This window comes from Felis catus, chromosome C1, assembly GCF_018350175.1.
Source record: "Felis catus isolate Fca126 chromosome C1, F.catus_Fca126_mat1.0, whole genome shotgun sequence".
Taxonomy (NCBI): Eukaryota; Metazoa; Chordata; class Mammalia; order Carnivora; family Felidae; genus Felis; species Felis catus.
In genome coordinates, this window is record NC_058375.1 from 149358548 (window position 1) to 149373089 (window position 14542).

General features: G+C 37.1%; 1 protein-coding gene across 2 annotated transcripts in view; it reads right to left on the reverse strand.

Moving 5' to 3' along the window:
• The window catches only part of LY75 (lymphocyte antigen 75), a 135757-nt gene that overhangs the window by 74567 nt on the left and 46648 nt on the right, over window positions 1–14542 (reverse strand). For both annotated transcript variants that reach the window (XM_003990798.5, XM_011285355.4), the window contains exons 14-18: window positions 9302–9383; window positions 8040–8108; window positions 5610–5724; window positions 1276–1311; window positions 720–895 (exon numbers count right to left, since the gene is read on the reverse strand). In XM_003990798.5, coding sequence (XP_003990847.1) covers window positions 720–895; window positions 1276–1311; window positions 5610–5724; window positions 8040–8108; window positions 9302–9383 — 478 coding nt within the window. The remainder of the gene's footprint in view (window positions 1–719; window positions 896–1275; window positions 1312–5609; window positions 5725–8039; window positions 8109–9301; window positions 9384–14542) is intronic.

Genomic DNA, 14542 nt, shown 5'->3' on the forward strand with positions numbered 1-14542 from the left:
CCAAAGAAGTAGATGAAAACTTCTGTATATTCACTATGTGCTATTTTGCATACAGAAAATATGGTCACTGTAATAACAGACATATGTTAATCGGATATAGAGGATATACTACAAGGAATTATACATTTAAAAATATAAAAATTATTTTTCCCACAAAGATATTTTGCAAAGTTAGTTATTAGAAGAAACAGAAACACAACTATAAAATTAACTTTTACTACAAAATAAAAGAATTAGAGTAATTTATATTATCTATTGATGTTCATCTTATAAATTGACATTTATATTTAATCTTGAATATTTTAAAACATGGTACAGTTCTATTTAACTTTTCTAACATGAAATGATGAATTTGGATGCTGTTAGGCAAATTTTACTTGAAAGGAACATTTAACTTTTGTAGATTTTGGCAAGATTTCTGAAATATGTTTTATTTTTTTTAACATTTATTCATTTTTGAGAGTGAGAGAGATAGAGCATGAGTGGAGGAGGGGCAGAGAGAGAGGGAGACACAGAATTAGAAGCAGGCTTCAGGCTCCGAGCTGTCAGCCCAGGGCCCGACGCGAGGCTCGAACTCCTGGACTGTGAGATCATGACCTGAGCCGAAGTCGGACGTTCAACCGACTGAGCCACCCAGGCGCCCCAATAAGCTGAAATATTTTTTAGTGGAATAAATAATGAAAATAAGAAAAAAAAATTAATATATTATCTCAAATTACGTTTGCTATTTTGTTTTTGATGGCTTTTAGTCCTGTCAAAGATGTCAGTGTAGCCAGGGAGCTGTGATTGCTAGCACAATACAGCACAGCTTCTTCATAGTTTAAGTGAGGATCAGCAACAAACCAATATTCACTCCCTTCAATGACAACTGGAGGTCCATGAATTCCAGCACGCTCTAAAGAAGAAGAATATCAGAATTATGTACAAATCAAAATGCAGCCTCTAAACACAAATTAATGTTCAAAACTACTTATAAATAGTAATCCACTTAGATTATTGGCTCTCTCTGGCCAGGGCAGTGCTGTCTCCAAGGCACCAAGGATTGTTGAGCCAGTGAGAGATACAGCCAGCCTTCTGTACTCACAGAGAAGCACAAATCCAGCCTCAAAGTCTCATTCCACATCAGCCAATCACCTTTCCTGCCTGGAGATACTTCACCTCCATTGAAGATGTGATAGAAAAGCTGGCACTTAGGCCATGGCTGAAATAATGAACTAAATACATTATTGAGAAGGTAAAAGCAGCTTTGGCTAAATTTTAGTTTTCTTAGCTTACCTGGATTGTACCAGTCTGGTGTTTTTGGAGTAAAGCCTATATAAGAAAGAAAGCAAAAGGCTTAAAATTAGTATCCAATTAGAGATCATGTCAGTAAGTGCCTTTAATCTAACTCAAGAGAACTTGCAGAATTGCTGAGTTTGACCATTTATGGCCAAACCATTACCTTTCATATTATGATTGCTTCAGTTTGAATTTCGTGGGGCCTAAGCTAAAGCTGCTTTAGTGGCAATCAAAAAAGCAGATCTATTACTATTAACGTATTACTAGCAGTTCTCTACCTTATATCACTAAGTCACAAAGGAAGACTAGACGGATAAGATACAGTTAATAATTAGAAAGTATAAATAAGCAAATGAGTATATCATATACATTACATATGAGCAGTAAGGAATAGGCACCAAGTCTAGCATTGTAGGATGAGATTATTCAGGAGCTAACTACTTCTCCATCCAACGCAATTTGAGTAATTGTTCCATAAACCTGGGTTGGTTGAGTTCATTGTCTTAGGATATCCTTGTAAACAGTTTAGAGTAATCCAGTACTGAACTTTTTAAGAAGCTTTTTTAAGAGACAAAACTGGGAGAAAAATAATAAAAATCACCCAGAATTCCTAGTTGGAAACAGAGAAAATACAGTACATTACAAAGAATTTTCGTCTTTGAAGTTGAGCGCGTCAGTTTCCAAATGCCCTCAGACCCTTCACTGCTGTGGGACTTTGGATTAGCTGTTTAACTCCCTGAGCCTCAACTCTCTACTCTATAAATAAAAAAACAGGATTCTGCTACCATACTCACAAAGACTGTGAAAATCAGCTTAAGACCACGCCTTCAAAAGTACCCAGACAGTTATAGGGCAGAGTAGCTTCCCCAGAATGCTTGTTGCCTTCTTCTCCCCCACTTCTTTCTTTTTTTCTTTTTTTTTTTTAAGTAGGCTTCACTCCCAGCTCGGAGCCCAACACGGGGCTTGAACTCATGACCCTGAGATCAAGAGTTGGTCATATGTCATGCCGTTCCAAGGCAAAGACATAATTTGATGAATCTTATAAATTACAGGGCAAAATAGCTATTCTTAATTTCGCTGTTGTATCTGGGCCTAATGGACAGATGACCCTACTTAAAGGACTGTCTATGTATCTAACATCTTTGGTTTCTCTCTGTGAGTTGTTCTCTGCATCCTGGGTAATTTCTATCAACAATGGGTCAAATCAGTTAAAAATATACATAGTTTCTTGTTTGTAATCTCATCAAAAAGTTCTGTTCATTTGTGTCTTGGGGGAAGCTATGTCTAACCTTGAAATTTCTTTAAATTAGTGAGAAAAGCAGAATGCAAATTTTTCTTTTTCTTCACAAGATTACGTATGTATGTGCAAGTTATCAAGAAGTATAATATACTACTTGTTGTGTTTGGGTAGTGGCATTATAGATGATTTTACTAAAGACATTTTTATGAGTTTTTTTTTTTAATTTTTTTTTCAACGTTTTTTATTTATTTTTGGGACAGAGAGAGACAGAGCATGAACGGGGGCGGGGCAGAGAGAGAGAGGGAGACACAGAATCGGAAACAGGCTCCAGGCTCCGAGCCATCAGCCCAGAGCCTGACGCGGGGCTCGAACTCACAGACCGCGAGATGGTGATCTGGCTGAAGTCGGACGCTTAACCGACTGCGCCACCCAGGCGCCCCTGAGTCTTATTTTTGACACTATTTGCTCAATTTAAAGAAAAGAATATTTTAAAATTATGTATATCTATAGTGGCTATGGCTATTTAAAATTTCTAGGTTGTCAAAGTATCCCTTTTAGAGAAGGGGGGACTAATTAGAAACAATTGGATCAGGTAATAAAAAAGGCAAATACTCTGGTTTCTCTTCAGATCATATAAATCTTTTACCTTTTAAAAAAAATTTTTTTTTCAACGTTTATTTATTTTTTGGGACAGAGAGAGACAGAGCATGAACGGGGGAGGGGCAGAGAGAGAGGGAGACACAGAATCGGAAACAGGCTCCAGGCTCCGAACCATCAGCCCAGAGCCTGAGGCGGGGCTCGAACTCACAGACCGCGAGATCGTGACCTGGCTGAAGTCGGTCGCTTAACCGACTGCGCCACCCAGGCGCCCCTCTTTTACCTTTTTAAAAAAGGCAGGAGCAAAGGGCACCCAGGTGGCTCAGTTACTTAAGTGCCGAGCTCTTGATCTCGGTTCAGGTCATGATCTTGAAGTTCCTGCATGGGGCTCTGCACTGACAGGGTGGAGCCTGCGTGGAATTCTCTCTCTCCCCTTCTCTCTCTGCCCCTCTCTGGCTTGTGCTTGTGTGCTCACTCACTCTCTCGCTCAAAATAAATAAATAAACATTTAAAAAAGGACAGGGGCACCTGGGTGGCTCAGTCAGTTAAGCATCTGACTTTGGCTCAGGTCACAGTTTCATGGTTTGTGAGTTTGAGCCCCACATTGGGCTCCATGCTGACAGTGAAGAGCCTGCTTGGGATTCTCTCTCTCCCTCTCTGTCTCTGCCCCTCCCCAACCCACACTTTCTCTCTCAAAATAAAAAAAATTAATTAATTAAAAAAAAATAGGTAGGATAACTTCTTTATGGAAAAAAAAAAGGCAGGAACTAGAGCAAAGGTATGATGATTTAGGCTACTGAGGTTTATAAACTGCTTTAACAAAACCAGAAAAATACAGATTGATACAGAAATATCCAGTTGAGCAGACTTTAGCTGCTCTACTAACTGAGAAAACATACAGCTAGGTGAATATGACACATTATAACTTAGAATTTAGGGGTTATCAAAGGGAAGTTTCCCTAACATTTAAACTTCTGGATCAAACAATCACTAATTTCTTCAGACAATTGTGAATAGACTAAGGAAGTTCTTTAGTTTTTAAATTTATTTCTACATGAGGAGAGCAGGGGTACAGTTATTCAGAAGATTTATTTAGTTAGTTAATTGATTTATGTTTGCTAAGCTTGTTAATTCCCTTCTTTTTTATTTAAAATAAAAAAATCTATAAAAAAGACAAAAAGAAACTACATGCTCTTCCTAATATTTTCTGTACTTACTGGTTTGTAATTTCTCTAGTTATGCTGGTGTGAACTCTTGGGTTTGCCCCACTACTCAGATAGGAGGCACAGGGGTGGGGTAGTAGATACCAGTGAGGACACAGTTTGGAGGGAGCAATGACACTGTCTGTGGCACGTTAGCAAATGCTAAAGATTAATGGGAAGATCACCACTCCTGCTTCAAACCAGAGACTTATCCAAATTAGTCATATATGTTAGTTACTTCTCTGCTTGTTTAAAGGGTATCCAAATTGGCTTCCCTTTGTTCCTTTGCAGGTTTAATCAAATAATCAGGAATACCTCAGGTATAATTTCTCTATTGGAAAAACCCTGTCAACACACACACAGTTCCTTCTTTTATTAATGGCCTGCCATTAATTGCTTTTGTGAAAGAGACTTTCCAGTTACTGTACTGGATATCATGTCTGAAGCTCTTTTAAAGGCAATATGGTGGCCTTCTTAGGGAAAAAGAACAATGTTCTAATAGATAGTTGCATGAAGGGACACTCTGGGTTCTTTGAGAGCTTAGTAGAGGATCTACCTTTAGTTCCAATGATTTACATTCAGTTCAGAAATTTCCTTTAGAGCTTTCTGTGCATTTACCACTACTTAATTTAATATATCCAATAAAACTACTTAAAATTATTTTAAAATTACTGAAAAACAATTTGAGTGTTAAAAAGCTTAACACTTTCCTTAATATTCTTTAACATTTTCCTAGTAACAAGCTAAATAAAAAGGTATCTCTTTATTCCCCTTTCTCTCCTTTTTGTCACCAAAGCCTCTACTATCAAGCTAACTGGTCTCCTAGATTTGAACTTGAATTCCATAAACTATTGGCAATATGGGAGTTCAGTGCAGATTGCTTCCACATGTTACAGGGACCTGCCAAATTTTGATTTCTTGATTCCTGCCTCGTTCTTCCCAAGTTTATCTTCATTTTGCATCAAAATAAAAATTGAAATGATTCCCTCCACTATATATCTTCTTTTAGTTGAATTAATCTTTCATTTCCAAATCTAATCTCTCTAAATTCAACTTAAATTTTATTTTCTATACACATTCTTTCATGATCAAAGAGGAAGGTACCATCTAATCTCATAAGCCAACCTTGTACTCAGGGTAGGAGTCTAGCAGGATGGAGCTTAATGTATTAACTGTGTCTTTATAGGCTTTTTAAAATTGATTATAGACTAAAATGCTCTCTTAGGCACTTTAGGCTCAGCATTTACAATGTTCACATGAGAAGATTGTGAAAAGGAATAACTACCACTTACCTTTTGGAATCTGGCATACCCATTCAAGTTTTGTATCACAAGCAAAAGGTCGTAAGTAAATAAATTCTCTGTCATCATAGAAATACCAGCTTCTTCGCCCTGGCCTGTGAATGACCTAAAGGAGGAAGAGGATTGCAGACTATTCTGAAGTCAATGCAGCTTTATAAAACACTAAACTTTAGGCCCTATAGCATTTAATCTATTTTAGCTCTAGCACCTAAGTTATTTGTTTAATGAATGAACACAGTGTTTAAATGGTTAACAGCCTAATCAAGAACCTTCAAAGGGGCTGATAAAGGAAACAAGGTCATGTTTATGATAAGGTCATGTTTATGTCCAAAATATAAATTATTGCTTTTTTTTTTCCTGTTCTTGTTGATACGAAATTGTAGGTTGCACCTTTAAATTTGAGAAAGGTCAAGCTAGAAAAAGATGCTTATTTCCGTGGCTTCCAAATAGCAGACTGTGATGAAAGCAGATCTGTGAAATGTGACATTAGAGGCTGACATCAAGGGCCTAGGTTCCTGCTGTGGTGTTGCTCTGCACTGCCAGGATGTGAGCTTCTTCTATGTGATCCAAGATCGCTCTCTACAAACCCCAGCCAGCAAGCAGAGAAGAAAGGAAAGGAGAGGGCATGACCTGGGAGGAACCGCCACCATTCTTTGGACTGCTCTCTCTTATGACCAAGATTCTGGTGGGTACTGTGGCAGGTTAGGTGAGATTCTCCTTCCAGAACACTGCCCTGGCTGGCCTAGTAGCATCAGTGTCTCTTTTATTTAGTTCTTTGGTAGATTTTTGACTCTCTTCACACATAGGGATTCTACTTACATAGAACATAGTTTATTGCATCAGTGTTCTGGAAACTTTATAAGCTTCTCTGAAGTTTTCATCTTCTCATGTGTTAAATAGAATTCTATAAAAATGGCATGATACTATATAGTTTATTACTAGAACAGGTGCTTAGAAAATAGTGTTTTCCAATGACATTTTCAGTTCTTTTCTCAACCTTCCTGCAGCACTTCTGGGCAATCACCTTCTTGAATCTCTTTCTTGGGTGTGCATAGCAAAGATATCATTTATAGGTCTCCTACTTCCTCATCTTACATTCTATGTGTTGATGATTCCCCTAAATCCACTTTTGGCCCTTTATACTTTTTTAATATACATTTTTCCTTCAACTCCAGTCTCTTAACTTCAACTTTCTATAGAATATTTCTTACTACTAGCTTGAATTCAAAATATCTAAACTAAAATGTAGTATTTTCTCCATAAGCCAGTATCCTTTCTGTTTCTATAAATGCCTAGTCATATAGCAGGGTGGACCCAGACACGGGGGGTTAAATTTCAGTTCTATAATCATGTATACTTACTCAAATTTCTCAGAACTCATAAGGTGAATATGGTAATAGTACCTACCTCACAAGGTCATGTAAGCATTAAATGAAATAATAAGTGTGACGTGCCTAGCACTGTGCCTGGCTCATGAGTCCACAAGTATTAGCTGCTGCCACCATCATCACTATCACCACTGTCAATCATCTAATCCAATGCTTGGACTGTCATTAGTGGAATCAATAAGTGAATGAATTTTGCAAAGGAAGATACCTAACTGGTCTTTTATTGCCTTCTGATCCTATCTGCTGCATCTTGAAATCTGACTTGATATGAATCTTCTTCACCCTCCTTGGTTTCTTGTCAAAAATCCTTAATAATGCTGTTGCTTACCATCAATCTAATTTCCCAACTTTTTTTTCTTTTTTGGTTTATTTATTTTGAGAGAGAGATAGAGAGAGGGTGAGTGGGCTCGAGTACAGGGAGAGGGCAGAGAGAGAGGGAGAGAGAGAATCCCAAGCAGGCTCCACACTGTCAATGAAGAGCCCATTGTGGGGCTTGATCTCACAAACTGTGAGATCATGACCTGAGCAAAAATCAAGAGTCAGAGGCTCAACCGACTGAGCCACTCAGGCACCAACCCCCTCAACTTTGTTTTCAACTACGGCACCAAAGAAACCTTCTTGATCTGTATTCTGTTCTCACTGCCTTAGCCTCTCCCTTCAACTCTCTTGTGATTTTACGCCACCTCCTCATGTCATCCCCCATTGGAAAGGCTTACCCTATCCTACCTGTGCAACAGTTCAAGTCCCACCTCCTTCTGGAAATAGGCCATAGGAATCACTTCTTCTGAGTTTCATTAGTGCTCCTCAGCTCATTCACTTGGAGCCTATTACTGTACAGTAATAAAAGCCATCTTTCCTGAATATGAATTTTATCTTCTCAAATGAAGTGTAAGTTAGGTAGCTTGGTTCTTACCTTCCACTGCACCCAATATCATGCTCCACACACAAAAGGCACTCTGTGGATCTGTTGCCTGACTGAACACAATGTCAAATTTATTTTTTAAATATGCAGATTTTCCAGCATTGTACCGACCTTGACAGCAGCACAGTCTCTGATATCATAATCCTGCTGAAACTCATTTTCCATGATGATAGTAGACACCTTAAAGAACAAGAGAGGCTTGAGAACTTAAGACTGATGTATATATATTTGCAATTTAGATGTAATTTAGGAAGCTTTAATAACTCAAACACATTCACATGCCATGGAAGGAAAACTTTTCATCTCTCTCTTTTTTTTAATATCAGGATGTTAAATCATCAGATGACTTAGAAAATATCGTACTGTCGTCAGTTTCCCAACGAAGGAAGCTATAGTTACAGAAGTGGAGGTTAGCGGTGTATTAAGTTTGCATCTGGGATCACAGAGAATCAGGAGTTTACAAAAGACCTTTTTTCTTTTTGGCATCTGTTGAAATGCTAGTTATTCAGTTAACTAATTTCAGACATGCACCCATTTAAAAATGAAAGTCAAGGGATTTTACATTTGGAAAGAATATACAATGAATTGACACAATGGTAATGTGGAGTCAATATTCAATACATTTGAGAATAATTTGTTCCTATAAATGTTACCTAAAACTTCTCTTTAAGATAATATAAACATTTGAAATAGTATTTAAGGTCTTTTTAAGGTTTCCCCAAACAAATTATTTCCCCCAATAAAGACATATTCTTTTTTACATAACTCTAGTAAAACTCTTTTACATAACTCTTATGTAACTCTAATAAAAATAGAAGCTTCTCATTGTGAATAAAGAACATAAAAAGCAGCACAAAGAAAAAGAAAAAACTTTACTATCCAAAGATGACCGCTATATCTATATATCCATATTTTTTGGACTATAGAGAAACTAAATTATTTTTTAATTTTAATTCTAATTTTTTTAAGTTTATTTATTTTGAGAGAGAGAGAAAAAAGTATGAGTGGGGGAAGGGCAGAGTGAGCGGTAGGGAGAGAGAATCCCAAGCAGACTCTGAGCTGTTAGTGTGGAGCCTTCAAGCAGGGCTGGCTCTCACGAACCATGAGATCATGACCTGATCCTAAATCAAGAGCCAGGGTGCTTAACTGACTGAGCCACCCAGGTGCCTTTATATGGTTATTTTTTAAAATAAAAATGAGATTAGTAACTTTTCCCCTCGCTTCTTATATGTGAACGGATTTCCATTTCAATAAAGATACTTCTTCATAACTTTAACACTTGTATGGTCTATGGGTGTATTATTTATCAATTCACTTGATATTGAAACAAATAATCCCTTTATATTAACCCAAACGAGAAAGTTTAAACTTACTGGTGTATGATCACTCCACTCCCAGGATCCTTGTAAATCTGGGCTCCTTTTATTCAAACCTATCCACAGCCAACGCTGGTCACTATGTAAAAAGAAAGTATTAAAAAACAATGTGAGCACAGATTTGGCAAAAATATTTAGTATTCACATGTCTAAAATGCTTAAGACATAGGGGCACCTGGGTGGCTCAGTCGGTTGAGCATCCGACTTCGGCTCAGGTCATGATCTCGCAGTCTGTGAGTTCAAGCCCCACATCAGGCTCTGTGCTGACAGCTCAGAGCCTGGAGCCTGCTTTGGATTCTATGTCTCCCTCTCTCTCTGCCCCTCCCCCGCTCATGCTGCCTCTGTGTCAAAAATAAATACACATTAAAAAATTAAAAATAAAAAAAATAAGTAAAATGCTTAAGACATAGAAGTTTGTCTTGTCACTAACTGAAAAGCACCATTTTAAGCTCTATAAAGACATCTTTTGAAATGAAACCGAACCCTAAATATGGGAAAAGTACCATACTTCTTAAAACTAAATTTTAAGTTATGTTCTTCATATGAAAGGTAAAAACTTTCCATTTTGAACTTCAGAGGAAAAAAAATGCATGATAATCTAAAACTTTTACTGGAGAGCTTCAATATTAGATAATGTTTTCAGATACAGTCAAAGATAGCAATAGCATTTGCTTAAAGTGTTTATAACACATTTAGATATCTTTTTTTTTTAATGTAGTGCAAATCATTTGGCTAAATTTAAATTAAAAAAAATTTTTATTCCCACTGCCCATTAAGTTTAGAGTAAACAAGTATAAATATCTTTTTTTTTCAAAGATTAAAAAAATGTTTCTTTGAGAGAGGAGAGAGACAGAGACAGAGAGAGAGAAAGAGAGAGCATGAGCAGGGGAAGGGCAGAGAAATAGGGAGACACAGAATCTGAAGCAGGCTCCAGGCTCTAAGCTGTCAGCATTGAGCCTGACATAGGACTCAAACTCATGAGTTGTGATATCATGACCTGAGCCGAAGTTGGATGCTTAACTGACTGAGCCACCCAGGTGCCCCTTTTTTTCAAAGATTTTATTTTTAAGTAATCTCAACACTCAATGTGGGGCTCAAAGTTACAACTCTGAGATCAAGAGTTGCATGCTCTACCAACTGAGCTAACCAGGTGCCCCCTGCTTTTTTTAAAGATCAAGTATAAGTATCTTCTAAGTGCCAAACTTCATGGGTTATACCCATGAATATACCAGAGCAATATAATTAAAGTCATTTAAATGGTTATATTTAACACTCATTACTATTATACTTCTATGTACAAGGTATTGAGCTAGGTGCCATGGTGACACAGAGAAGTACAAGACCTAGTATCTATCCTCAAATGGCATAGAAACTAGTCAGGAGGATGATATATACATGAACAAAGAAAATAATGGCCATTTAGAAAGATACCAAGTGATGTAAAATCTGTATAAATTTTAAGCATTACGAAAGTTCAGAAAAAGAGGGTCATTGTGGACTGCAGCAAGTCACAATACATTTTGTGAGGTCAGTAGAACAAAAGATAGTCTTCAAAGGATGGCTAACATTTCTTTTGAGTCATAATCTGAGTGTTTAGCACATACGAATATTACAACTGACTGAGAAGAGAAAGGAAAGACATTCCAAGGAAGGATATATACAATAATATACAGAAGCAGGGACATACATTGTAAATATCCTTTTCCTCAATTAAACTTATTCTCTGGCTAGGAAGATATTGGCAATGTAAATAGAAGTGATAGAACCATAAAAACATTTTCTTCACCTCTCACCCCACTTGAAAATATTATCTAAAGTATGTTACACTTTTTAGGCCTTAATAAATAGACTATTATCTAAACATATAATTTTTTTGGTGATGTTGGTTACTTACTTTCCTTATAATTTAACCTTCTAACTGCATGTAGTATATATGATCAGTATATGTGTGTATGTTATATGTGCATAATAATACATATAAATGTTAGATACATATAAATATAACACGTATTAGAGAAGAGATAGGATCCAAATCTAAAATTAATTCTTACTCTCAAACTCAATAGAATGTATGGAATATATGGAATATATAGCTAAAAAGTATAAGTCTGCAATTCAAAGAATTTGCTAGTGAATCAAGTCTAGAGCAAACTATTTTATTTATTTTTATTTTTTTAATATGAAATTTATTGTCAAATTGGTTTCCATACAATACCTAGTGTAGAGCAAACTATTTTACAAGTAATTTCTCACTTTTTAAAACTTTTTTTTTTCAACGTTTATTTATTTTTGGGACAGAGAGAGACAGAGCATGAACGGGCGAGGGGCAGAGAGAGAGGGAGACACAGATTCGGAAACAGGCTCCAGGCTCTGAGCCATCTGCCCAGAGCCCGACGCGGGGCTCGAACTCACAGACCGCGAGATCGTGACCTGGCTGAAGTCGGACGCTTAACCGACTGCGCCACCCAGGTGCCCCGAATTTCTCACTTTTTAATAAACTAATTGCTTTTCTTTACCTCTTTCCTCTATTCAATATTCCCTCATACTTTTTATTTTTTTAAATTTAAATCCAGGTTAGTTAACATACAGTGTAATAATGATACCAGGAATAGAATTTAGTGATTCATCACTTACATATAACACCCAGTGCTCATCCCAACAAGTGCCCTCCTTAATGCCCATCACCCATTTAGCCCATACTTCCACCCAACACCCCTCCAGCAATCCTCAGTTTGTTCTCTACATTTAAGAGTCTCTTGTGTTTTGTTTCCCTCCCTGTTTTTATATTAGTTTTGTTTCCCTTCCCTTATGTTCATCTGTTTTGTATCGTAAATTCCACATATGAGTGAAATCATATGATACGTGTCATTGTTTGACTTATTTCACTTAGCGTAATATATTCTAGTTCCATCTACATTGTTGCAAATGGCAAGATTTCATTCTTTTTGATTGTACACTGGTATTCCATTGTATATATAGACCACATTTTATCTATTCATCAGTTGATGGACATTCTGGTCTTTCCATACTTTGGCTATTATTAATAGTGCTGCTATAAACATTGGGGTGCATGTGCCCCTTCTAATCAGCATTTTTTTATCTTTTGGATAAACACCTAGTAGTGTAATTGCTGGGTCATAGGGTAGCTCTATTTTTAATTTTTTGATGAACCTCCATACTGTTTTCCAGACTGGCTGCACTAGTTTGCATTTCCACCAGCAGTGCATAAGGGTTCCTCTTTCTCCACATCCTCACCAACATCTGTTGTTGCCTGGGTTGTTAATTTTAGCCATTCTGACAGGTGTGAGGTGGTATTTCATTGTGGTTTTGATTTGTATTCCCCTGATGATGTTGAGCATCTTTTCATGTGTCTGTTAGCCATCTGGATATTTTCTTTGGAAAATTGTCTATTTATGTCTTTTGCTCATTCTTCACTGGATTGTTTTTTGGGTGTTGAGTTTGATACGTTCTTCATAGATTTTGGATACTAGCCCTTTATCTGATATGTCATTTGCAAACACCTTCTCCCATTCCATTGTTTGCCTTTTAGGTTGCTGATTGTTTCCTTCACTATGATGAGGTCCCAATAGTTTACCTTGATGAGGTCCCAATAGTTCATTTTTGCTTTTATTTCCTTTGCCTCCGGAGACATGTCAAGTAAGAAGTTGCTGTGGCCGAGGTCAAAGAGGTTGTTTCCTGTTTTCTCCTCTAGGATTTTGATGACTTCCTGTCTTACATTTAGGTCTTTCATCCATTTTGAGTTTATTTTTGTGTATGGTGTAAGAAAGTGGTTCAGGTTCATTCTTCTGCATGTTGCTGTCCAGTTTTCCCAGCACCATTTGCTTAAGAGACTGTCTTTATTCCATTGGATATTCTTTCTTGCTTTGTCTAAGATTAGTTGGTCATACGTTTGTGGGTCCATTTCTGGGTTCTCTATTCTGTTCCATTGATCTGTGTGTCTGTTTTTGTGCCAGTACTATATTCTCTTGATGATTACAGCTTTGTAATATAGCTTCAAGTCTGGAATTGTGATGCCTCCAGCTTTCCTTTTCTTTTTCAGAATTGCTTTGGCTATTCAGGGTCTTTTCTGGTTCCATACAAATTTTGGGATTGTTTATTCTAGCTCTGTGAAGAATACTGGTGTTATTTTGACAGGGATTGCATTGAATATGTAGATTACTTTGGGTAGTATTGACATTTTAACAATATTTGTTCTTCCAATCCAGGAGCATGCAATATTTTTCCTTTTTTTGTGTGTCCTCTTCAATTTCTTTCATAAGGTTTCTATAGTTTTCAGTGCATAGATTTTTCGCCTCTTTGGTTAGGTTTATTTCTAGGCATTTTATGGTGTTTGGTGCCATTGTTAATGGGATCGATTCCTTGATTTCTCTTTCTGCTGTTTCATTATTGATGTATAGAAATGCAACCAATTTCTGTGCATTGATTTTATATTCTGTGACTATGCTGAATTCATGGATCAGTTCTAGCAGTTTTTAGTAGAATCTTTTCCACATAGAGTATCATGTTATCGGCGAAGAGTGGAAGTTTGACTTCCTCCTTGCTGATTTGGATGCCTTTGTTTCTTTGTGTTATCTGATTGCTGAGGCTAGGACTTCCAACACTATGTTGTATAACAGTGGTGAGAATGAACATCCTTGTCTTGTTCCTGACCTTAGCAGGGAAGCTCTTAGTTTTTCCCCATTGAGGATGTTATTAGTAGTGGGTCTTTCATATATGGCTTTTATGATCTTGCAGTATGATCCTTCTATCCCTACTTTCTTGAGGGTTTTTATCAAGGATGCTGTAGTTTGTCAGATGCTGACTCTGCATCTTTTGAGAAGATCATGTGGTTCTTATCCTTTCTTTTATTAATGTGATGTATCACATTGATTGATTTGTGGATATTGAACCAGCCCTGCATCCCAGGAATAAATCCCACTTGATTGTGGTGAATAATTCTTTTAATGTATTGTTGGATCCAGTTGGCTAGTATCTTGTTGAGGATTTCTGCATCCATGTTCATCAGGGAAATTGGTCTGTAGTTCTCCTTTTTAGTATAGTCTTTGGTTTTAGAATTAAGGTAATGCTGGCCTCACAGAATGAGTTTGGAAGTTTTCCTTCAGTCTCTATTTTTTTGAACAGCCTCAAAAGAATAGGTGTTAACTCCTCTTTAAATGTTTGGTAGAAATCCCCTGGAAAGCCATCTGGCCCTGGACTCTCGTCTGATGGGAGTCCCTC